Source organism: Hirundo rustica, chromosome 4 (genome assembly GCF_015227805.2).
Source record: "Hirundo rustica isolate bHirRus1 chromosome 4, bHirRus1.pri.v3, whole genome shotgun sequence".
Classification (NCBI taxonomy): Eukaryota; Metazoa; Chordata; class Aves; order Passeriformes; family Hirundinidae; genus Hirundo; species Hirundo rustica.
In genome coordinates this window covers 54,348,428-54,373,563 of record NC_053453.1, presented here as the reverse complement: position 1 = coordinate 54,373,563, position 25,136 = coordinate 54,348,428, and the positions used below count along the sequence as shown (strand labels likewise).

The 25,136-nt window shown below is 42.8% G+C and overlaps 1 protein-coding gene across 16 annotated transcripts in view; it reads right to left on the bottom strand.

Annotated features, from left to right (window-relative positions):
• The window catches only part of RBFOX2 (RNA binding fox-1 homolog 2), a 171,538-nt gene that overhangs the window by 98,828 nt on the left and 47,574 nt on the right, over positions 1–25,136 (bottom strand). Inside the window, exon 1 of one of the 16 annotated variants that reach the window (XM_040061851.2) lies at positions 15,361–15,592. The exons of the other annotated variants lie outside the window; for them this stretch is intronic. Coding sequence (XP_039917785.1) covers positions 15,361–15,375 — 15 coding nt within the window. The 5' untranslated portion in view covers positions 15,376–15,592. Of the gene's footprint in view, positions 1–15,360; positions 15,593–25,136 lie in introns of those variants that run through there. 16 annotated transcript variants of the gene reach the window in all.

The following is a 25,136-nucleotide window of genomic DNA, read 5'->3' as shown; positions in this document are numbered from 1 at the left end:
AGGAGGCAGAACAATAATACAAAATCAGTCTGCTAAAGGAGCATATTACCTCTGTCTGCTGGGCAATTGGCATGTTTTGTTTTGTTTAGCTTTCTTATAGCCACTCAGCAGAACGGTAATGTTAGCAAACTCCAGAAACCTATATACCAAAGGGAACTCATGAAATCACAAGCCTGGATCTTCCTCAACCAGAAACCAAGCTCTTCCAATACTCAACCTACACTGTCATGGCTATCAAGAGAGACAGACAAACTCTTGATCCTAAAGTTAAGGTTTTTGTAGGCAGAGTCTTCCTTAAGTTGGAAGCACAGATCCGGCCTAGACAACTTCATCTGCCAGAAAAGGACTCAAGCTAATTCAGGCGAAACTTAGATTGCCCAAAGCCTACCTCTGAAATTACTACAAAGGAAAAATGTAAGGCACTGATGAACACTCATCTGAAGTTTGAAAAATCCCATCAAAAGACTGTTCCCAGAACTGAGGTTTTATTCACAATGCTAACAAGCTGGCTCCCAGCAAGGCAGCTTTAACAGAACAATAACTCAGAAGAATCTATTAGTGATTAAGTTGCAAAACAAACCTGCCAGTAGTCTTGATACACCAGCGTCACACAGAAGACACAACTTTGGTTTGCTTTCCTTTCTACCCCAATCCATTGCTTTACATGCATTAGAGAACAGTTTTTAATTATACAATCTTGAGACAACTCCAGAACACCTGAATATAACATGCAGCAAGTCCAAAAGAAGCTTCTAAAACCAGACGGGCTCCATCACCTTAATTACTACCAAAAGCATAGTATGAAAGGGGGAAAAGAAAGTATACACAGATTTTCCAGAAAAAAAATTATCTGTGTCTTGGGTCTGGGCTTTCTTTCAAGGAGAACTTTAAATATGTGGCACTGCTTCAGGAAGCAAATAAGTATACTTCTGGGCTAAGACATTCGGTAATGAAGGTGATTGTATCACAGCGTTCTTTTGGGACCACTTATATAAACACCAATCTTGGTAATGCTACATGTCCATCAAAATGTTTTTTGCTCGTTACATGAGAAACAAAAAGGTGTCCAGATGCAGCATTTCAACATCAAAGAAGACAAGGAGTTTTCTCTTGATAGTTCAGACATTACATGACAGCCACACTGCCTTTGTATATTCCGTTGGGGGCAGTGGACAAAGAGGAAGCAAAAAGAACACAGTGGAGGCAGTTCTCCTTCACTTCAGAGGCTGTTCCAGAACCTCAGTCAGAGAAAAGTTTTGCCCATTCTGTCTCTTACACTCCCACTTGGTTTTTCACTTAAGAGGCAACAGTTCAATTAGCTGATTCTTAAGGGGACAATGGGGAGATCCGAAAAGGAAAGATTTGACTCTTCTAGAAATAGAGCAGCTTAAGTCTGAGCATTTCTTCAGATGCTAAGCCTACAAAAATTAAGGTTAATTCCTCAATTAAAGAACCACCTTCCTAAGAATAAATATTAATAAAAGTCACCAGATGGTAGTATCAGACATACTCTCACCAAGTATTTTAATTGAATGAATCACAGACTAGGGCTGGATCACACTGACGATTCCCCTATAGTCTAAGTACAGTCCTGCCGTTACCTCAGATCCACCAGCAAACAGCCACATGGGGCTGTTGGAAATGCCACATGCATTCCCAATCTATCCCAGCAAACGGCTCATGGGATAAACCACTTTCAACAAGGGTTTGAGCAAACACATTCTACCCCGCCTTCGCCTGCGGTGAAGGGAGAACATGATCAACCACTGCAGGGCATTTCAGAACGTGGTTGTGTGTCTTACTCATCCAGCTGAGCACTTGCTTCGTAACAGAGACAGTTTTGGTATGGACTTTCCCCCCCACATCGCCTCCTAGCTTATCAAATTGCCCCCACGTGACAAACTAGAATAGAATAAGGTACTTGTTCCAAGTTAACGAGTGGCCACACAATAAATTATGCTAGTATGAATTTAAATTTATCCCTGCTTTAGAGTGGTATGGCTTCTCAGCTACACAAACAAAAGCAGAATTTGGGGGAAAGGTTTTCTGGGACAGCATTCTGCTGTTCTGACTCGGGAGCAAAAGCACTCTCTGCCCAGTTTGGTGCAATCAGAATAGCAGAGCAGCTGCCCACACCCCTTAACTGTGTAAGCAAGAGACAAAACACATCAAAAATACCAAACAAAATTCTTAATTGAATGAAAGTAAGAGAGAAATAAATAGGCATTGTCCATGTGTGATAGCTGGGTTTGAGACTGTATTACTGGCAGAACTGAGGAATTGAAGAACATCGTGCAGGCAGGACCTTTAGCTGCCACAACAGCAGGTCATCAAATTAATCTCAGGAAGTCATCTGGAAACAGTTCCAGCACAGCAATATACAAAATATGACACTTTCAGCATAAATCTGTAAAGATAATTTCATTATAGAATTACATCTGTCCATTAATTTCTGTAGGACTCAGTTCAAAATCTTGCCCAACTGCTCAGCTTTAGATGATGAATCCTGTTTTTCCTCCATTCCCATTTAAAAAAAAAAAAAAAAAAAAAAATTAAAATCCCAAAGTCAGACAACTCTAAAGAGATTCAAGAGCAAAATACCAGAAGTGCTGTAGTTTGGTGCATTTGCTGAGTGCACAGAAAGGATCCAGAAATAGCATGCAAAGCTGAGGTTTGGCAAAAACAATGCAGTTTACCCCGAAAGAGGAGAGTCAATACAGGCTACATAAATGGTACATGACAGCAGCTAGGCATCCTTTAATGTAGGGAGGGACCCCAGGGACTAGTCATATGGAGGCAGAGGTACTAGTTATTCCCGTGTCCCTTCTCCAGTGGTTTCGGTGGAGAAGTATAAGGCTGTGGTGGAGAACAGAAAGAGGTATGTTAAGACTATGCCAGCTCAGAGGCAAGAAGTAGTCTTCACATCACTTTCTGCCTCAGACTAAGACAAAAACAGTAAAAGGCAGCAAACACTTAGATTTTGACTGGGATTTTTGAGACCCATCTAATTTTGAGAAAGCAGAAGAGAGAAAAAATCTGTAAATCTTCTTCTCACACAGAGTCCCAGGACATGGGCACAGAGGTCTGCCATGGGCACAGAAGATAACTGCCACCCACACTTCTCTTCAAGAGCCAGAAGAACAGAACCAAGGCCAAAATGGCTCAGTCCAAAGCCCTTTCCTGCAAGTTAGTTTCAACTCCCAGCAAGTTCTAAAACAAGCCACAGCAGCTGAAATCCCTGGACGACAACCACTGAGGGCTTTCTCTGATTCCAATATCTGCACAATCAAGATACCTGCTCTTTCACCAGCTTTCTGTGACCTGTACAAAAAAAAAAAAAAAAAAAAAAAATCACTCATGTTTATTCACCCTAATCTGCCACACTATCTGCATTCTCTATCCCAAAACCATGATGCCATAAAGATGGTTTCCTGGCTCACATAAAAACCTTTATCTCTGCTTTCTCTCACTATCAAAAAATCTCCACCAAAGACTTGGCTCACGTTCTCTGCACAACTCTCCAGTTACTCTGTAGTGGGACTACTCTCACTTTGTGGTAACAGGACTACTAAGGCAAAAATTAATTGCAGCCCCTCTGCATTATCAGCTGGGATATCAGCAGCACTCAAACTTCAGCCTCTGTGGCTTTACAGGTCTCTTAGCAGGAATTTAAAAGAACTGCTTATCTCAGGCTAGAGATTCATGAGTAGGCCAGAATTAAAGTAGGGCAATACTTAAGGTGAATCTCAAGCCCACATTGTAATGAAGCAAAAGCTGCAACTTCAAACTGAAGGGGCACAGCAGGCACACTCCTGCAACTGTTACTAACTGGACAGCTTCTGAGAAACTTGTGCAAATCTTAATAATCTAATGCAGCTTGACAGTGTGCAACCTGTTTTAGTGGGCAGATCCAGCTGCAACAGCATCTTTCACATACATTACCAGGTTCTCAGTCCAGTGATGAGAATGAGACCCTATTCTGCAGCATATGAATGTGGTAGATGTGCAAACACTGTACAAAGCAAATTTCAGAATGACAGATTGCCAACACCTCTGGGCAAAATAAAGAAAACCATCACTGCCACTCAACTGCCACAAGATCATCAGCAACAGAACAGGAAAATACGTAACCTCCATCAAGACAAAAACAAAGAAAATGACAGTCACTTTTCAAGAGGAAAAAACCCATGTTTTCTTTACATTCTCTTCCTGGCTTACCCACTTTGCAATTATGGGACAGAGGTAATAACAGCCACCGAAAGCCCAGCTGTCAGATTTTGATAATTCAGTGATCGCCCACATAGGTCTAATTACCTCAGCCAGCCCACATGCCTGAGACCTCATGTGGGCATGGCCATTCCTCAGCCTCACCCTGACAGAGGTTTGGAGAGTGGAAGCAACAGCAACACTAGGATGATCAGATGTTTTTTGAGTGACCAAGGTTAAAGTATAGGGACAAGAAGGGAAACAGCTGCTCTAGACCTAGAGACAATAGAATGCTTAAAAACCGAGAAAAATAATTAAAAGAACTAATGAGCCATGGTTGGCAAAGGAGCCACAGGTCAAGGCAGATACAATTCCTCACTGGGGTAGAGGCGAAGAAGGGGAGAAGCCCTCCCATACTGGGACAGAGAGGAACAAAGTATGCAGCTCCACAGCAGAGCTGTGGCAAGGAGGGGGGAGAAAAATGGATATATCAAGACAAGACGTGATTTATTCTTAAGTTTCAGGGCTGGAATAAGCAGCAGATGATGAACAAAAGAGAATGTCTGTGGTGGATCCAAAAAGGAGACAGAAGTGGGACGGCAATGCCACGGGGTTTGTTTTGTTATTAGGTTTGTTTGTTTTAAAAGGAAGTTAACAGAAAAACACCAGCAGCTTAAAATGCTGCAAGCATATAGCCTGCCACTCCTCCTAGGTTATAACAAAAATTCCTTTCTTGTAATGAGAAGGGCTTCTTGGGATCCAGCAGCCCTCTGACTCTTCACCCCCAGCTGGGGCGCAGAGGGGGCTCCCATATCAGCGGCTCGGCAGCATGGAGCTCCCCATGCTGGCACTGGTCGCCTGCCCAATTCAGACCTGTAATCTCCCTCAACTTTGATTTAATGCAGCAATTACTGGTAATGTGGCTTGAAGGAGATAAATGCCCAGTACAGAGCTGGCTGGCACTGACGCTCATTTCGCTCATGATGCAAGAACAGTTTTAATTAAAATCCCCTTTATGATAAAGGAGCTGCTTGACTGGATGTTTCTGTGCAGCCCTGATACGGAGCCTCCTCCAAAGCGGATTAGAAATCAAAGTTTCCCTCTTCTCACTACTGGCACCGCACGAAAATAGGGAACACTGTCACTATGTCACCCCTCTACAATTTCCTTAACCCTAGAACTGCTGGGAAAATGCCCAAGTTTCCTTAAAAGCAATTGCTACTTCCTTGTCACGGCTCTAAGGGTTTTCCAAAAATTAAGCACAAGGGCTCCTTCAATTATAATAAAAGCATCCATAGAGCTCATCCTCTGTGATCCAAACCTGGCTTCCCCTCTATCTGGTTTAAAAGCAAATCACTTTAGCTGCTTCAATGGAAGACCCATACCTACAGCCTGCATTTTGGTAAGGAGAGACAGACCTATGGTGCTCTGGCAAGGCGGTAGGAAATCAGAATTTGGCTGAAAGTCTAGAAAAGCAGAAGCTTCTGCTGAGTGAGGCAGAGCTGCATGGACAGGGGAGAGAAAAGAAGCAGCACTGCAAGAAAAAGGCAAAAAAATTTGGCAGAGCAGTCAAGATCCCAGCACAGACATGTTCCAGAAATGATCTTTCAGCTCTTGATCAAGTTACAGCAAATGTAGGTGCAATTTTGGGTTGGTTTTCTCCTTTACACTATAGGAAATAACAGAGAATGAATACATTAAGCACTACTAGTTTCTATTGCAAGTGCCAAGAGCAGATTGTCACAGTGAGCAATTGGCCTTGTGCATTACACGGTAAATGCAGCATTGGGTTTGGAGGCCTGTAGACAGTGCAATGTGAAGATAAACAGCCTCAAGTCTGAATGTACATTATTGCTCTCCTCAAGCCACCCGAACACACATGAACATAAAAAGGTTGCTTTAAGAAGCTGAATTTCTCTGTGACCTTCAGGAGATATCTGTGGGCCATGGGACTACCCAGGCCTTGACACAGGTTCCAGTCTTCTCAGAGCATGTGCCTCATCATCTGAGCAGTGCTCCATATTCCCTGATATTGTCTTCTCCTCCAATGATGGGATTCTGCTCCAAAACCCCTTTTTCTTTAACAGAAGAAAGCAATTTCCAAGTGGCTGTCATGTTCCATTATTCCCCACCCCCTCCAGATAGCAGAGTATCAAACAACAGATGAAAAAGAAGAAAACTCCTGACAGAACCAGGAGGGATTCAGCACAACAGCATAACCAGCTGATTTCACAGGAGTCTGAAGCAGCAGACACCAGACCACCAAATGCACTGCTACGAATGATGAAACCAGCCTAGAGGAGAACCTTGCTCCTCAACAGGATGAACAAAGGAATAAAAACACCAGGTCAGAGACAGGAACACAAAGATTTTGTGTGGTTTTGCTGATCCACAAGGGAAAAAAATGAAACCAAAAAAGGCCTGGTATAATTAACAAGATTAAAGGGGGATTTAGGATCAGGACAGAAAAGCAATGGGCCAGATTGATCCTTACAGGATTAAAGCTGGAATCCTACTAAGAGTCCAGTGGTTGAGAGATCAACGCAGTGTAATGGGATTAAATCAACATCAGCTTTTGTTTTTACACAACTGAACCTCCAGTGCCTGTACTTTTGCTGCTTCAGAGAAGCAGCACCAAAGTTGACTGGTACTCCCAAACACCCAGGGCACAGGGAGCCAAGCACTTCCCCTATGGCCCTCTCAGGCAGAAGAGCAATAGGTAATGCCACCCTCAGAAACAGAGAACCTAAAAATTGTGGTTTATTATGAATTGTCCAAAAAATCCAAGAAAGCTGAGGATTTACCAAAATCTCTGTTCTGGCCAGCCCTAAATTAACTGCTATTAAGTCTGATGGGATCACTCCAGGCCTGATGGATGGGGAAGGCAGGAGGACAGTCCCAGCTGCAATCAGACATGCTGGCAACCGGCAATTGGATTTTGATACTGTCTCTTGCCGGCAAGGAACAAAGGACACAGTATACTCGGCGGAACATATCAGCAAACACATTTAAGACAAATTGTCACATGTCCCCATTGCACAACAATATTCAAGAATTACAAAAGTGAGAAAAGCCTCTTTCAGCATGTATCATTTGCATTACAGCTGGTGCAACACATGCAGGCCAGCTGCACCTCTGTTCCCCTGCCCCGAAATTTCCAAAGCTTGTCGGTAATTTGAGCTGGTAGCAAGGGGGAGGGGAAGAGGGAAACAGGACAAGGCTAGATATTCTTTCTAGATATGTAAGCTATTTTTAAAGTTTTTAATTCTTGTAGGAGAGAAAGCCATGCATGTTTAAACGGGAGGGTATCCATCACCACCACATTTGGTTGAAAAGGGAAGGGGTGTTTATTGCACACCTGTTCACAGCAGCTGCATTGAAGAGCAACATTCTTTATTCAAGGAAAAAGCATTAAAGGAGCTCATATTTCTACAGCACTTCTTAATCCAAAAGGTGTTTTAAAACAGCAGTTACGCATACACTGCTTACACTCCACCCAAATTTCTTCTGCAGAAGAAAATCTTCCCCAACACTGAAATTTAAAAATGCCAGTACTACCCATTTCTTAAAAGATGTCACAGTCAGTAGCCTCACCTATTGAATGGGCTTCTCCTTTTCAGCTGGTTGGTCCAAAAAAAGTAATTGCCATTCGCTGCTGCTCCTCCTCAATCAAGCATCAGCCAAAATCACAGTGTAATAAATCGGGGCAGGGGGAGAGGAAATAGCTGGAATGACTGCTGGATCCGACAGGCCTCAGAGCAAATCTGCTCTGTAGTGCTGCTGAAATGGTCCCCATGGAGATATGCACCCCACTTATGCTGCACATTCTTGAGGGATGCTTTGTCTTTACTCATAAGGGTTCTCCATCCAAAAGGAATGTCATGGATGCAAGCAGACATCACCATCATGATTGAGGGTGGAATGAAAAAGAAAGCCATTACAACAAAAATGAAAAGTGAAAAAATAGCAACATGCTATTTCACACTGCACATTTGCGATCTTCTAGCCACGTATACGTATTTGAATTCCAGCATTTTTCTGCATTTAAACTTTGTTTCAACACTAGATAATTTATAAATTATAAAAAAATGTACAGTGGAGTATTCTAGTATCATCTTATGCCAGCTTTTTATATATAATGAATAATAATCCCTAAGAATATCTTTTAAATTATCATCTGGTCAAAACATTTTTACTTCATTATTGTCTTATGTCCAAGATTCAATCAGAGCATTGTGTGGGGGACAGCATCTTTCATTTGAGGCAGGAGAAAAACTAACTGTCTTCACCCTGGATTCAGCTACAGACCGAAGAACCATCTGGTACAAAATCAGCCAGCGCATTGTGCAGGCAGTATATTAGTCATGAGACACAGGACTCTGAGAACAATGAAACCTAAATTTAAGGGACAGGCGAAGGAAACTTAATTACTTGTTTAAGCTTCTTCACAGCTTTGAGGAATATTTAACATTTTTAGCAAAATAATTTAGCACTGGAGAGACAAAGCACATCCTCAATGGATTTCTTAATTTTCTGCAAGTCTGTTTTCACTTCCAGTGTGGAACTATCTGCACTGGTCCACCAGCACAGCTTGCCTCTCTAATGCATGGCTGCAGGGTGAATCACATTGCCTTGGGTATGGGGCAGCTGCAGTACTGAAGATACAAACTGCAGTTCCTTCTCCAAACTGACAACCCCATACAGAGAACGCTTTTTCTGAGCCCTCTACATCACCCAAGCTCCTACTGTACCCAGTAGCCCTTGCTGAACTATGAAGGGATCTTTTCCAGCTAATTGCATAAGCTGTCCAATCATACTTTTGGTTAAGCATGCACACATACACAGTTGCTACCCTAGTGACTGCTTAGAGCTGTGGCAAAAAAGCCACCCCAATTCAGGTCCACTCAGAGACCTTTCCTGCGCCATTGCTCTTACCTTGTGGGTTAGAACAGCTTTCATAGGCTGGAAAGTTGGGTGGAGGGAAACCTAATAAAGTTCAACAAGGGCAAGTGTAGAGTCTTGCACCTGGGGAGGAGTAACCCCAAGTACCAGTACAGAACCTATTAGAGAGCAGTTTTGCAGGGAAAGACCTGGGACTCCTGGTGGATGACAACTTGACCACGAGCCCGCAGTGTGCCCTCGTGGCCAGGAAAGCCAGTAGTACCCTGAGGTGCACCGGAAAAACTGTGGCCAGCAGGTCAAGGGATCTGATCCTCCCCCCCCTACTCAGCCCTAGTGAGGCCACACCTGGAGTGCTGTGTCCAGTTCTGGGCTCCACATTTCAAGAAAGACAAGGAGATACCACAGAGGCTTCAGTAGATGCCACAAAAATGATGAGGGGTCTGGACCATCTTGTATGAGGAGACTGCAGGAGCTGTGCCTTTTTAGTCTGGAGAAGAGACAACTAAGTGAGGATCTCATTAATGCATTCAAGTATCTCAAAGGCAGATGCCAAGAGGTTGTTGCCAGACTCTTTTTGGTGGTGCCCAGCAACAGGATGAGGAGCAATGGCCATGAACTAAAACACGACAAGTTACACCTCAGGAGGAACAAGAACTTCTTTACATTGAGAGTGGCAGAACATTGGAAGAGGCTGCCCTAACAGGGTGGTTATGGAGTCTTTCTGGAGACATTCAAATCATCTGGACATGTTCCTATGTCACCTACTTTAAGTGATTCTGCATTAGCAGGGGGATTGGACTAGATGATCTCCAGAGGTCCTTTCCAAGCCCAAGAATTCTGTGATTCTGTGAAAACTGTAAAGTTGTCTCACTAATGGAATTAAGATTAGCAAAGAAGCACCATGGGAAGTGCATCAGCAGAAACACAGATGTTCAGTCTCAAATTACTATTATCTGCGCTCTTCCTCAAGCCTTCAGCTGGAAATCATGAAGGCTTATTCTCTCCTTACTCTTTTACGGTTTGTTCTCTTCTTTCCAAGATAAATAGGCTGTTTTGTGAAAAACTAACTTAAACAGGACCCAGCCCCTGTCAGTCTTCCAAGACTTGGACAGGCTTACAGCAAACAGAGTCCCCTGTGCTCTCCACTGTTTGGACAGGTGGGAATACAGCAGTCAGGCTGAAGAGCCACTGGAGAAATACACCAACTGAGCAAGACTACATCTCCCTAACGCTTTCATTTACGCTCATCAGGGAAGGGAATTCCTGAGCATGCTGGAACTGTGCTCTACACCTGATTTACACAAAAATAGATAAAATCACTGTAGCCTACAGAACAGAGCATCCTGATCCTGAATCTTCATCTTCTGAAGCTAGCACCTTAATTTGATATTGCTTCTAATTTTGAACTGAGTTTTCTTGTCTCAGTAGTGACCTTGGCATCTTCCACTATTACAGGCTTGCAGGAATGCAGAACTGGAAAAGATCACCTGGATTATCAGCTCTAGTCCTCTAATAACACAGGCAGTCACATTATATAATCTCTTTCATACACTTTTCTTTCTCTGTTTCCCAAATCTCCAAAGCCTGTATAAAACTCTAGATGCAAATAGATGCAAGTTGCTTTGTCACATAAAGCCCCAGAGGAACGCAATGCAGACATCCCCAACCCAGCTGTGCACCGAGCAGCTCGAGTGTGGAAGCAGTATAACCATGTTCATGAGGTGCTGCACCAAAGCTAATAAACTTTATCGAGCAGCAGAACTCATTATCTCAGCTGCAGTGCAGGACAAACATAACTATATTACTCCTGGATTCAAGCTGCTAGGTATGCATGCCACAGCATGGCACCACAGGGACTTGCAGGCTGGGGAATCAGCTTACAGGCTACCACCTTGAGGATTTTCGCATGAGCTCCATTTTACGGTTTTCCGGGGCTTTTCTGCTCCAGAGCAAGAATCCAAATATCAGTGTTTGTATTAACACAAAATGTTTCTTAACATACTCACAGAAATTCACCTAGACCTGACCTCTAACATTCATTCAGGAAAACCTTTCTACATCCTCACAGCCACAGTCTCCCAGAGGCAGCCCCATCTCCACCACTCTCAGCAGTGACCACACCACGCGCACACCTTCCACATGCAGCACCCGCGCTCTTCCCTCCTGTCAGAGCTTTGGGTGATGGCTGACGTTCATTAGCCATGCCTACCAAACAGGTTCCAGCCAAAGACCTAGAGGCACAGCTATACTTTCCCCAGCAAGAACTGCTCCAGGCTTCATACCAGAACAGAGCAGCGAGGCAGTTTTCCCTGGATAGCCACTTGTTTTGCTGCTATCAAATGCATGCTTTGAAAACCATGTCCATACTTTTCACTGGCAGTAGCTACCTCTCATGAAAAAAGACCAAACAAATAACAGAAAGACCTGGCGTGAGGAAGAGCTCGTTGCTAAGACTCAAGTTTGGCAGCAGAGTTGGGTTTCCAATCCCTTGGTGGTAAAGCTGATGAGCTTGGAGCCTAGAGGGAAAAATTATTCCAGTGAATGCAAAGAGAGACTTTTAAGTGACAAAAAGGCAAGTAAAAGACAGGTCAGGAAGAAAACTGACAAAAAATTTCAAAATGAGCTTGGCAAGCTTACTAGCACTATTCTTGCTGTATGGTAACTACTGGGTCTAGGTAAGATCTTCTCTTTCCTAGGGCTCTAAAGAAAGATTTTTATTGTTTTTACATTGCAAAAGGCAGCCAGCCCTCTGACAAATACTCAGAATGTACTCTGTACATGGCTGCGAGAAACGAGGAAATTATCCATACCCACTAAAAACAGAGCGATGAATCCAGTGCTTTCCTACCAGAAGCCTAGCAACAGCATGGACCTCCCTTACCTTGGTCCTTCCTGCCTTTGACAGTTTCAGTTGTCTTTGAGCACAGGAGAAGGATGATTGATAAATTGCTTCATAGGGCTGCTGCCCCTTCCTGTCAGCCTTTCTTGTAACAGCAGATCTCCAACAAGGCAACATGCATACATGCAACTCTCAGAACACATCATGCACTTTAGAAAATACTTGGAATGAAATGATTCTAGATTATATCTCATGACTCACAGTACACAAAGATTCATCTGCTCATAAATGAAAAAAATAGGTCTTTCTTATCCAGTAAAGGGTTGAATGCTTTTCCCACCTTCAAATCACTCTGCTCCTGGCTGTCACCAGCACAACACCTGCCCCCATGTTGTCATTCCTGATCACCCTCAGCACAAAGGCCCTCTTGCCTTCATAGCCCAAATTATCCATGTTCCACTTAGAGAACTGATGACTAGAAGCTCTCTTGAGCAATTCAAGAGCCCAGACAGCTCCACACAAATGGGGATTAGTGTGAGAAGAGACAAAATTAGAGTTAGATGGTCCCTTACAAACAAAACACTTGCCTGCAGAAACAAAACTCCTCTCCTATACATAAGGCAAATACCCACCTTGAGTTGCAACACTGACAATACATTCAAACGGTTTGCAACATCAGAGAGACTATCATACCATCTCTGCCTCAGAAAGACTTTATACAACAGCATCCTACACAACAAAAGTGTTAAGATAAATAGTCTCTCTTGATATTTAATGGCACAGATAGTCTGCTGCCTTCACTTCGCTCACAATGCCAAGCATTAGGTCATCACAACAGATACGTTAAGTTTCCTCCTCTCCACGGCCCACAATCTCCTGCAGTCTACAAGGTTCTCAAATATTTAAGAGTATCCTGCAACAAGTTTCACCTGAGGGAATACAGTTCAGCAAGCAGGAATGTCAGACTGAACCGAGGCTACACCACTTCATTCCGAAGACAGCATTATAATCAGGGACTGTGATGTTGCAGGTAGCCTGTATGTCTGAGCTCACTATCCACAGCTGCAGAGGAAGGTGCATTCTCCTTTTTATTTTACTATTTGTCAAACCTGACAACACTCAATATAGCACATTCTCTTCAAAGAAGGTAATTCTGGAACAGGCTTCCCTGGGGGGTGGGGGGCTGGGGGAGAAACATAATGGTTGCTGTGGGAATCTTAATTCTGGATTTCAGGACTTGCATATTTAAAACCTCAAATTTAACATTGCATTAATGTAGCTTCATGCATTGAATTAAGGAATGACTCAGTACCAATCTCCATGCATCTACCAAAATCCTGACATTCCAAGGACAAGAGGCACATGCAGAACAGGAAAAAAGATAGCACAGGCAACAAGAAGAGAATGAGGGACAGAGGGAAACCTGTCAGCAGGCACAGCCAAGGCACAACGAACCCCACACCAAACCAGAACTGTCAGCTGAGGCTCCTTGTTCTCACCACTAAAGGTTATGTAGCCTGTCAGGATAAAAAGAGCTTAAAGCAGAAACATAAATGGGCATGGAGGAAAAGGTCCCTGAAAGGTCCAAAGAGGAGAAGATTCCCCAAAAGTAATAGTGTAAACTGTACTGAGAATGGAAAGATCATACCTAGATAGCAAAAATTCACTAATTTTTTTAATTATCATGGCAGAGTGCCCAGATGATGCCTTTAAACCCCCTTCAGCTATTTAAGCATTTAATATTTATTTTCCCCACTTCTCTGAAGTCAAACTGCAAAGGAAACACAGCAGTAGTGCTACCTGAAGTTCAGGGTGTAAGCTGAAGCAGCAGTCCATGAAGTTCATCCATTGGCAAACATCCCAAAACTCAACCCTCTTTTAAGAATCCGGGTCAGTACTTCATGTTTTGGGCCAAAGCTGGTCTTTAGGCAGGCTAACACCTTTATTTTATACTAGAGTGCTCACACACCCCTCAGCACAGGAGGTGAGACAGCAGAGCAGCTCTCCTCTGCTCCCATACTCATCCTCCCCATTTCAGCAGAATAAGGAACATCTCCATAGTTTATTCTTTATCTAAGATCAGCAGCAGCATTGGCTGAATTACTTCTCTCACCCCACCCACCAAACCAAGCACAAATCTTAGCTGAGCCATGGGTCCTGCCCAGTCTTTCTCCCTAAAAACCAGCACTCCAAATGGGGGGTCCCACACACCAGGCTGTGGCAAGGGGCTGAGAGAAGAAGGTGGATGTGCCTGCCAGCAAGGCCTGCTGGACTAAACCAGACAAGTGTGCATACCCCTGTGCAGAATCAGGTTACCCTGCAACAAAGATAGTGTGTGTATCTGCAAAGGAGGGAAGTCAAATCCTTCTGCCTGGGTTCCAAGGCTTGCTTTGTTGGTAAAATAAACCAGTGTTTGTTCCTGGGAGTGATGGGGAGCCGGACTCAAAGCAGCCAGAGGCAGAAAGAGCCCTCTCATTCTGAGTGGGGGTTTAAAATAAATAAATAAATAAATCAAACCTAAAACAAACAAGGGTTTTTTTATTTAAAAAAAAAAAAAAAAATCAAACCAAAAACTTGGGACCCAACTATTCTTTACCTCACATATCTGGGTAAGGAAACCCAAGGGCAAACTGCTGATCTCAAGGGTGCCCAGGAGCAGACAAAACTACACGTTGGTGGCTGAGCAGTCTAAAAGCTGAGTGCTCCAGTGGAAATTCCAGTCCTTGCTCAAAGGCTGAAAATATATATGCCTTTGTATAAGCTATTACTTTGCTTGCTGGATCTATGGAACACTTTACACACGTTTTTTCTTGACATTATTTTCCATAGTCCACCAGACACTTGAATAACTGTGCCAATTCTGGAAAAACAACCTTGCATCCAGCTTTTCTTGAAAGAGCTTCTACCCCCATCCTCAAAGTCTCAAACTGCAAAACTATCTAATCCTTTCCTGCTCCTCTTCTAGCCTTCAGAGACTTACAGATCCATTTCAGCAGCACTCCTTCACTACCTGAGATGTCTCTCAGTAACACCAAAAATCCCATAAAGCAGAAGCACATGGGAACAGCTTTATGCATAAATATATATATATATATATGTGTATATGCACACACAGGTCTCTCAGTTGGCAGACAGTGAGCAGCATTATATCAAAAATTTTGTCTTCAAGGCACCTGCCCAAAACTGTTCTCTCCAGAGGCACTTATAACCACAGGAAAAGCCTGCTTGATACCCAGTTAATAGTACTTGCTTGAAATATTATTTTTTAAAAGGGAAAACTAGCCCACAGTGAGTAGAGGCTGCAGAGAGCTAAGCCCAAGAGTGAAGGCCGCTCACATTAGTGCAGAGTCCTTCAGCTTTCCATTCCTTATATGTGCAAAGTGTGCAAGCCCTCACACACGCTTCCTACTCACCCAGAGGTACATCATGTTAGCCTGGGTCCTTCAAACCCAGCAGTGAGATGATCCGGCAACACAAGAGGCACTTCAGAAAGACTGTCGAGACCGAGGTTTGTCGACGGTGGGTTTTGTTTTATTTTCTTAAAGAAAAAAAATCCGAACGGCTCAGTTTGAGGCTTAGAAAGCCTCTCGCCTCCTCCACCCCCCTCCTCCAGCTCCGGCTGCTCTGCGCTCTTCTCTCGCACTTAATCTCTCCCTGGGAGTTCCCAGCCCCGTGTGTCTGTACTGGCGTGCACAGCACACACTCTGCATTCGCCTCCAGGGAATTTCTCTCTGTCATTCGGCTTCTAAAAACACAATCTCGGCCTCACAAGATTCTTGCAAGAGGCAGGGATGGGTGGGGTTAGTAATAAATGCAGCCCGGCTCCCAGTGCTGGAGAGAGTTTACTTTAGAAAAGGGAACTGTAGCCGTAAATGAAGCAGAGCAAAATCTTGTCCTCCAAGGTCACTGAGGGGTGAGGACCCATTCCCCCCACACCCACTAATTGCTCCTCCAGGAATCACCCGTAGATGCAGGAGCCACACAGGATGCCATAGGCAGGTTCTGCACATCTTCATCTACACCCTTAGTCAACACCCCAAATTCGGTCACAATTCAGTAGCTGTATTTAATCATTAACCACTGACAGGCATCAAGGAGAATAACTACGGGGATCCTGAAGCTAAGGAGAAAATCCGTGTGTGCCAGTCCTGGAGCTCCCTCAGGAAAAACAACCACTGTCGGTGTGAGCTGGGGAAAAGAAGGGACACAGATAAAGGGGTTAATCTGCTTTCACAGGTGGCTCCACATGAGTATTTTACAGACTTGCATTTTGCTAAAGGGAAAGCGGCAGCTGGCTCTGGCTCCTCAGAGTGTATCAGGTTCCCACTTGCCTGGAGGCAGCTTCCCCCCAAGTCTGACTGGGAAAAGTGCCCTCACAGCCTTGCACTCCCAGCCTGCTCCAATTTCAGGACAGCAAAGTCCTGCCGGCGGGGCAGCAGCCCCAGCAAAGGCCCACTCAGCAAAAGACACTCGCCCCAGTTCCCTCGACAAGCACCAGCAAGCCTTCCCTGCAGGAGCAAATCCTCGTCCCATCCCCCGTGCCCGATGCCACAGGATGAGTGTCACCTCACATCTCATTAATCAGTTAAACTGCTCTTCCAAACTAGGAAAACGGGTTTCTCACCCCCTTCCCTTCCCTTCCCGCCTCAAAATGAAGAATCGACTTCCCTTGCCGGGATCCAAATGCTAAGTTAAATATGGCCTCATCTCAAATGGGGAAAAAAAAAAAAAAAAAAAAAATTAAAAAGTGTTTTCATTGAGGCACTGGTCTCCTTGGAAATGAGTTTTGAAGAAATATTTTTATCTCAGCTAAAGATATAGAATAGTGCTATTCCACATTATCACCTCTGCTTCCTCTCCTTACAGATTACTTAAATGCAATCCAGTCGGCTTGCAGCAAAGCATGCATCGGGCTCCACACGAGTCAGGCCCTGCCTACACGGGGTGACAAATAGATGGGCCTCGTGTCACAGCCAGCCCAGACACCCCAGACGTGCTCTGCACTCCCCAGGCTCCCCTCACCTTCAGCAAGCCACAGACACACCCCAAGGCAGGCTTGTCCCAGGAACAGGCCTGAGCACATGGGATGCCAAGGAGTTCTAAGGAAATAAATACATGACTGTCACTGCAGTCCCACATAAAAACCTGGAGAAAAGGTTTATTCCCATTCCATTAGGATACAGCAGTCATAGGGAACTGCTAGTTAAAGACAGGCAAGACGACACTCGACTTTCCAGCCCAGAAAGCCCAAGCCCTGCTGCTCAGGGAAAGGAGCAAGAGCTCCTCCAGAAAGCTGGGATTGCACAGGGTTGTTCCATTATGGTATTGCTCAGATCTCCCATCTGCTTTCACAGAGCATTTTTGCACAATGGGTCAGGTTGAGAGGGTGAAAAGTAATGTTCCTAAAAATCACTTACTGCACCAAAGCCTATGCACCACAGACTCCAAAGAGTGAACCACGTGATCCACAAACCCGTTCCCAAAGGCTCTGACAGGAGCGAAACAGCAGCAATGCTGACATTTGCATCACGATTAGACACTTCTGTTAACATCTCTGAAGCAGAGTCACACCAGCAGCAGTGACTAGCTCAGCCAGTATGCAGATTTAAGCAGACTTTTCTGCACCAGATAACCTTGATGTCATTTTCAAGGTTTTCTTCTGATCCAGAAACACAATTCAAAAATGATCCTGTGGTCATTTCAATGAAAGCTGAGCTTCCTTGTGCGCAGGGGAGAGAGTGAGAAGACATGGACCAGCTGATCAAACCCAAATAAATCCTACTTCAATATGTATTCCTATAGAAGACTTGAAAAGGATGAGTCTTAAAACTAAGCTGGAGAGTTATTAAAAACTTCCCTAATTAAAAGTATAGGAAAAGAAAAAAGAAAAAAAAAGAAAAAACAATTCTTCCCCTTCCTCCTCAAGCTCTCACCCTTTAAGCCACCTTCAGGGAAAGGAAATAAAAACTTTCAGAATAAGCCTATTCGTAAATTTCAACAACTTGGGGGTTGTTACAAATCATCCCAGCAATTGTGCAGGTCACATTCAACCTCCAAATCAAAACAAGACCCATGAACCCTCCTTGAATCATCTAAATACTACCTCAAAATTTATTTGCCAGTGCTGCCACAAGGCCACCACCTCTCCATGGAAGGCACACGGGAAGACTACTGAGAGCAGCAGACTTCTGGTGATGTAATACCTTTGTCCTAGAGCAGGAGCCCTGTTTGATGAACTGCAGGAGCAGGTTTCTCAACACCCAATATTCTCAAGCGGTGAGAGGAGTACCCGACGGGTCAGGAAATGAGGCTGTGGGAGGAGTAGAGAGGCACCACCACCCTGCTTCAAGAGAAACGATGCTGCCTAGAGGTTCAAACCAACAAGAAGAACATGAAGCGCATGCCCACGATGATCCACAGCTGCAGCACTGGTAGCAGTGCCATTTTAGCCTCAGATTACAAGAAAAAGATTTGGCTTGGCTGATACAATGCGGGGGGGGGGGGGTGGTTGGAACAACTAGATGAGTTATTATCTCTTCATTACAGGTTTTTTTTTCTGATTTTTCAACTATATTAGCCGGTATGTAAAAAGTATCCATACAAGGCATTTCTTTCTGAAAAATTTCCTCTAAAAAACCACAAAAATATTCTCTAAGGAGCAAGAGGACAACAGCATGTCAATGCATCTTATCCCAGAAAAACAAAGGCAGACATGACTAAGGCTTCTGACACAGGTAGCTAGGATCCCCTGCAAATGCTTTGCCATAATCTTAACAACAGTGGTTTACAGGATATGTGTCAGAGAGCTTGTAAAGACTACTGTGTGTGGAAATACAAATTATCTCTTAACGATCTTTAATGTCACAGAAAGGATTAAAATAGAAAGGAAAAGATTTTAAAATTAATATATACCGAGCCATAAGAAAAACGTTCAGAGAGCTGTAGCCTAGTGAAACATTGGTCCCTCTTCTCTGATGGAAGGCTGCTGTGTAAATCAGAGTGAAAGGGGAAGAAAGCAATCTACAAAGAGTTTAATGCTTGTTAGAGAAGTAAGGAAGGTTTTAGCAAGTAACGAAAAGGGAAAGAGAAAAAAGGGAGCAAGTAACCACCTATTTAATCTTGTATAAAGCTATTTGTAAAAATAAGAGACACTGGGAAAAATGGAAAAAAAAAAAAAATCTACTTGTTTCTGTACCAGTATCAAAAGCCTTAACTATACATAGAATTATTGTGACTATTCAGTTATGTGCATAAACCCAAATATACTGCTGGTATATAAGTTTCAAGTAAGACAAATGCTTAAAAAACAATTTACAGAAAGTTCTAGCCTATTTAGGAAAGATCTGAGTGGACAAACAGGGAATGGGCATGGCACAGTTTCAAAGAGACGCTATCCATTTCCAGCTGATTGTGTCTCAGAGGCATATGATTTCAAATGCTCATGGATTAACATTCTAACAGATAAAGCTCAAGACAGGGTACAAGCTGGTGTGTCTGCTACACACTACTGAAATCATATTAGCACACAGGATGAGTGGCTAGATGAGCACCTCTTCATAACAGAGGGAAAATCCCATCTGATCATCTGGAATTTCTAATGTGACAACACTCACAGGAGACACAGGGGGGCTCGTGTCAAAGAACACCCTCCAGATTGCTAAATTAGAGAAAACAATTTCTTAGTTCAAGAAGTGTTACACTGGAAATGATTAAGTCTATATCAGATTCCATCTTGACAGAAAAGAGCAATCAATTGTAAAAATATAAATTAGTGGTAGCTTACTTAAAATGATTGTGACAACTGCATCTGGGTGTATGTGTAAGGAGAATGGAGACCAAACCAATGTACCTATGTACATACTCAGCACTTGAATGGCACCAGCAGTACAGTGGCATATTTTTCCTAGACAGCAGATTGCTTGTTGGGCTTCCCTGTCACATCTCTGCACTTGAACACTTGTATATATTCTAGCAAGTGAAAAAAAAAAAAAGCTGAGAGAAGAAAAGAGAAAGGAAATTAGAATGGGAAAAAATAAAATTTATAAGGGAATCCTAGCAACAGGAGGTAAAATCCATAGTCAGAGCTGGAAGATGATAATGTGTTTTTAAAGCTTCTCAAAAATAGAAACCCCAGCAACTGCATTGATCCGCTGCTATGGGGAAAAGGTAGAAACATTCCCAATACTGAAGAAAGAGCCAAAGCATTCAATATGTATTTCTGTTCTATTTTTGGAGAAAAGTCAGCTGTTGCAGTCTGTGATAACAAAATGCCTTCCATTCCAGCAGTAACTAAGGAAGATGTTCCAACAGCCACCCAACAAACAGTTCTGTGGCTCTCTTATCTAGCTCGAGCTTGCAAACAAAAGGTTTGCAACCAGACAAGTGGGTTTTAACTGTACTACAGCTGTCAACGTATTTAAATGTGGACACTTGGGAAAGTCTGTAGGCTGCTTTGAACTGCATCACCTGCACTTGGAGCTCTAATAAGCGCCAACTACAGCAATATTAAACCTGCTGTAAGGCCAAAAGTACAACTGTGACTCAATGGTAACTGCAAATACAGGTGTTTCTTGCAGCCCATTATTATGAAAGCCCTGGTGCTGCTCGCTGAGTATGGCCAGCCTTCATCATACCAGGAAAGCAGCACTACTGCTGAAGGCATGAGACTGCAGCAGCTTGAAGAGGGAAATTTCATTTCAAACTGAAGGAAAGCAGTTCCTTACAGCCAAATGCCACACTGAGTGTCTACATTTGATGCAGAAGCTGGAATTCAGACTGAGAATGAAGACTCAATCATCGTTCTACCACGGCAAACATTTCCAGAACCATCAACCATGACTAGAGCCGGAAAAACAACATGCTCCACAGCACCCAGAGGGAAGTTTCTCCAATTCAGTGGGTGCTTTCCATAGCATATCTGACCCCAGCAGAAGGTCCCAGGAAGAGAACAGGGGAATCAGACCTCTGCTAGTCACGGGTTTGGGCACACCTTGTGTCTTGGGGGGTTTTATTTGATTTGATTGGTTGATTTTTATTTGGGGTTTGTTTTGGTTTTTTGAAAGAAGGCTAGAGATGGGGCTGGAAGCTATCTGGGGAGAGGCACTGAAGGCAGCTCTGGGCACACATGCAGTTCCCATGGAGGTAAGAGGATCTTCTCTGAGGTTGGTTTGCTCCTTTGGGCGCCACTGGAGACTACCCCGGTGGCAGAGCACCGCTCATTTGTGAGACTGCCTCTGCTCAGGATCCTGGATTATCTCTGATTATCAGAATTTCTGAGCCACAAGGTAGATTTCCTCTCAGCATCCAAAAGGACTCCAGGAAGCCTCACACTGCATTATCCTGTTTATGAAAGGAAGCAAGAACACAAAATGCATACAATAAACCATTAAGAAAAATACCACAATTCTGCTCAGATGTTCTGCCAAGCAAATAAGCCAAACATTGGCATATTATAAGAAAAAAACCTCAACTTTTTGTGATAGAGCGACCCATTTTATTACTGGAAAACTGGATTCCCTGTTTTCTCTTCTGCATGTATGGTACAGTGAGAGGCTTCAGAAAAGAGACTACTTATTTAAAAGCAACCTATCAAGGGCTAGTTTATCTTCCACAAAAAACAGAAAGCCTGAAACAATAAAACACCCTGACATGCAAACAAACCCAACAATTTTTAAGGACTGTCCTGCTACTGACCAATCACAGTAATTAAACTTAAGTCCTTAAATAAACTTCATGGCATCTCAATTCATAGACTTATCATTCAAGTACATAAGGAGAGAAAAAAAAATGGATACCAAGAAAAGCTTTTTCCAGTTTGTTTGGGATTTTCCTCTCCTCACAACTATGCTCAAGAACACTATTCTGGAAGGCACTGTCAATTCTTCAAGAGAAAAAAAGCTCAGTAACTAGGAAAGGTACTTCGCTGAAAACATGTTCCCAAAAATACACTTTTAAATTAAAACCAAGAACACCCACATGAAGAAAACTAAATTGTGAAGCCAGAGAATTCAAAGTTAAACACTGAAGAACATGTAAGCATTTAGATGCAAGGAATTCTCACAGCTCCACTTTGGGCATTAATATGCAGAAACAGAGCGACTATGCAGCCATTCCCAGGATACAGTAAACATGAGTTTGGGCAGCCAAGTGGGAATTTCCATGAATTATACCTGTCAGCCTTACTATGGTGGACCAGGAGTGAAGTCTTCAATCTTACACTACCCTCTGAGGAGAATCTAGAAAGCTGAACATCTACATAAGAAAAAGCTTTTCTGCAGCTGTGTTGCTACCCTAGGCTTGATTTTCAGGCTGCATCTTTTACATTCTATCACACAGGGATCTAGTCTGAAGTCCACACCCAACTGGCATATAGTAAATCTATTTAGATACTTGTGAAAGGGAAACAGAGCAAGCTCCGACCCTGGTATTTAAATATATCTTTTTATAAAATTTGGTTAGCTAATAACCACCTTGATCACCTTCATAAAGTGAAAGAAGTTTGATCTCCCTTCAGTTTTTCTATAAACTAACAGAAAGCTATTACACAGCATCAAATTCCAACAAAGTCTATTTTAGTGTCAAATCAGGAGTACAATATCCAGTTGAACTGATAAAGGCCAGCAAGATTCTTCTGTGCCCTAGACTTGTCAGTGCTAAATAGGGTATTTAGTTGGCTGTGGATTATGAAGAGGAAGTCACTAAAAAAAAAAAAAAAATCAACTCAGCTCTTACATCAACAACTCATCTCTTCACAGTCCACAAAGGAATCCATACCAAAGGATGAACTGATGGCACCAGTTCAAGGTGTGAGACTTCAGGTGGCAAGAAGGAAACTACTTCCAAAACCTCATCAATCAAGCTGCAGCACCATTACACCGTATTTCTTTTGTCTCTGTGTTTACCATGTCAAGTGGCTGTACTGCATCTGCACAGCAACATCCCAGAAATTAAGAAAGGGTATGAAGATAAAAGTATTGCAACAGTAGGGAAAGGGGAAGACAGGGCAGAGCTCTCTTGAGTGGACCACAGAGGCATTTGTCAATATGCTGAAACTTTGGTTTAGGTCTGCTGATGCTAAAGGGGAATACAGATGGAGAGTAATACCATCCTGCAGAAAGGGATTCTTCCTGTCTTGTTTGTGCAAAGGAAGGTTAACAATGTTAGCGAGTTATTCAGGAAGTAATGGATACCTTCTTGCCCTGAGCAAATTCCTTTTCAATAACAGTAGTATTTTCCTAGACAATATGACTATATCAAGGTATAATGGCTACTATATTTATCTACAGAGGCCCTGTACTGCTGGGATCTAATTTACTGTGGCTTAGAAAGCAGTTTACAAATCCTGGGACAGTAAAGTTGCTAGAGAGAGGAATAAAATTCTATCCTTTATTGCTTGGGTTGAAAACTGGGTTTTAATGTTCCCTTTTTAAGAATATAAAATGCATTTTCTTAAACTTAAAGAGATTCAAAGACTAATAAAGCCCCAAACTGTAAATAGACCTATGAGAGGGAAGAAATCAGCAAGAAAATACTACATTCTGTCCCCTTTTTTTTTTTATCCTTATTGTCACACATGCTTTATTTCTTCTTTTATTCAAATAACGTTCTTTCATTTGACCCTCTGAAAAGAATAATCCATGACTTTACCTAGCAGACTTATGTACCTAATGAAGACAAAATAGCTGAATGCCTGAAACAGGGCTTTAGTGTGGGAAACGGCACATGGATCTAATCAGCAAAGAAGAAAGGAATGACTGCAGCTAATGAAGAGGTAACACCAATACCACTGAATGACATCTCCCGAAAAACAACAAAACCGAACTGCTAAAAGACTTTGGTGGAACACAGCATCAACCTGTGATAAGTACAGGTGGGTGGAAAGGGACCAAATATACATGTCAGGGACTCCAGATATTTCCATTACATAGCAGGAGTAAGAAAACCCAGACAAAATCACCATTAGCAGAACTAAAAGCAAAATATTTCAACAAGGGTATTGGCAGTTGTCAAGCCACATAAAGGAACAGCAGACTGTTCAAACGTAAAAGGCATTAATAAAGCATAAGAGGTATAAATAGACATAAAATGCAAGAAGATTTTGAGATGACAGAAATGGTACCAGAAAATTTTAGTTATAGAATATAACATCCCCAACTTCAATTCACAATGATCAGCAAAGGTCAATTGTCAGAAATGCAATTCTATTTCTGATCTGATTCTGAGCAAAGCACTCCTTAACCATACCTCTGCCACCACCATCTAGCTAGATTACTCTCCTGGCTGCAGCAAACAGTTCCCTCCATCTAACTGGTCCCTTGGGGAATTACGGGCATAAGACAATTTAGAAAAGTGTGTATCTGTAAAGACTAACTACACTACTGTTTTCCCATGTTATAAACAAAAGAGAATCCATTCTTCAAAGTCTTTTTAGTGTATATACTTAATATGGGACTTAGAAGAGGCATACAGACAGATACCTACATATCTCTTCTTACAGATCTCACACGCAGTGAGTACTGAAAACACCCACAGTTTGCAACATGGGATGTCCCAGCAAACTGGTATTTGAGTCAATGATTGAACTCGAATCAGGACAATTTGGGCTCTCATAGGAGCAGATCAGCTAGAGATCTGATCTTCACCATCACTGCAGTCTGTGGAGTCACATACTGTGACCTTCAAACACCATCAGCTGAGCTCACATTAAGGCTCATCCACCTTCCCTTCTTTCTCTGAGACAGGAGACAGCCATGACAAAAAAGACAAACCAAAAAACCCACACCCAAATAAACGGTACTGTGAATTCTATACGCTTGTATTTTAAGATCAAATCCTGGCAAAATTAGACTCTTCCATTAGATATTATTGCAACCTCCTTACTCCTCCAATCCCTAAGACAGTCAAACTGAATGAGTAGCAACTCACAGTCGGTTTAGATGAGATTAATTGTTTGAAGTAACTATGGCTAATCAACACATGCATTTATTGTGTCCTAGGTCCTATGCAATATAGTCTCATTTTATCTGAATCCAAATTTAAGCTCTGAAGTGTAGCCATGCCACCTGGTAAGTATGGTAACTGCTAGAGAAGTTACTCACTTGGATAACAAAGCAACAATATATTAAATTGTTCCCTGTTCCCAAATTTCCAGAAGGCAACAGTGACCAGAATAATCTTTTTTCATCTTTGT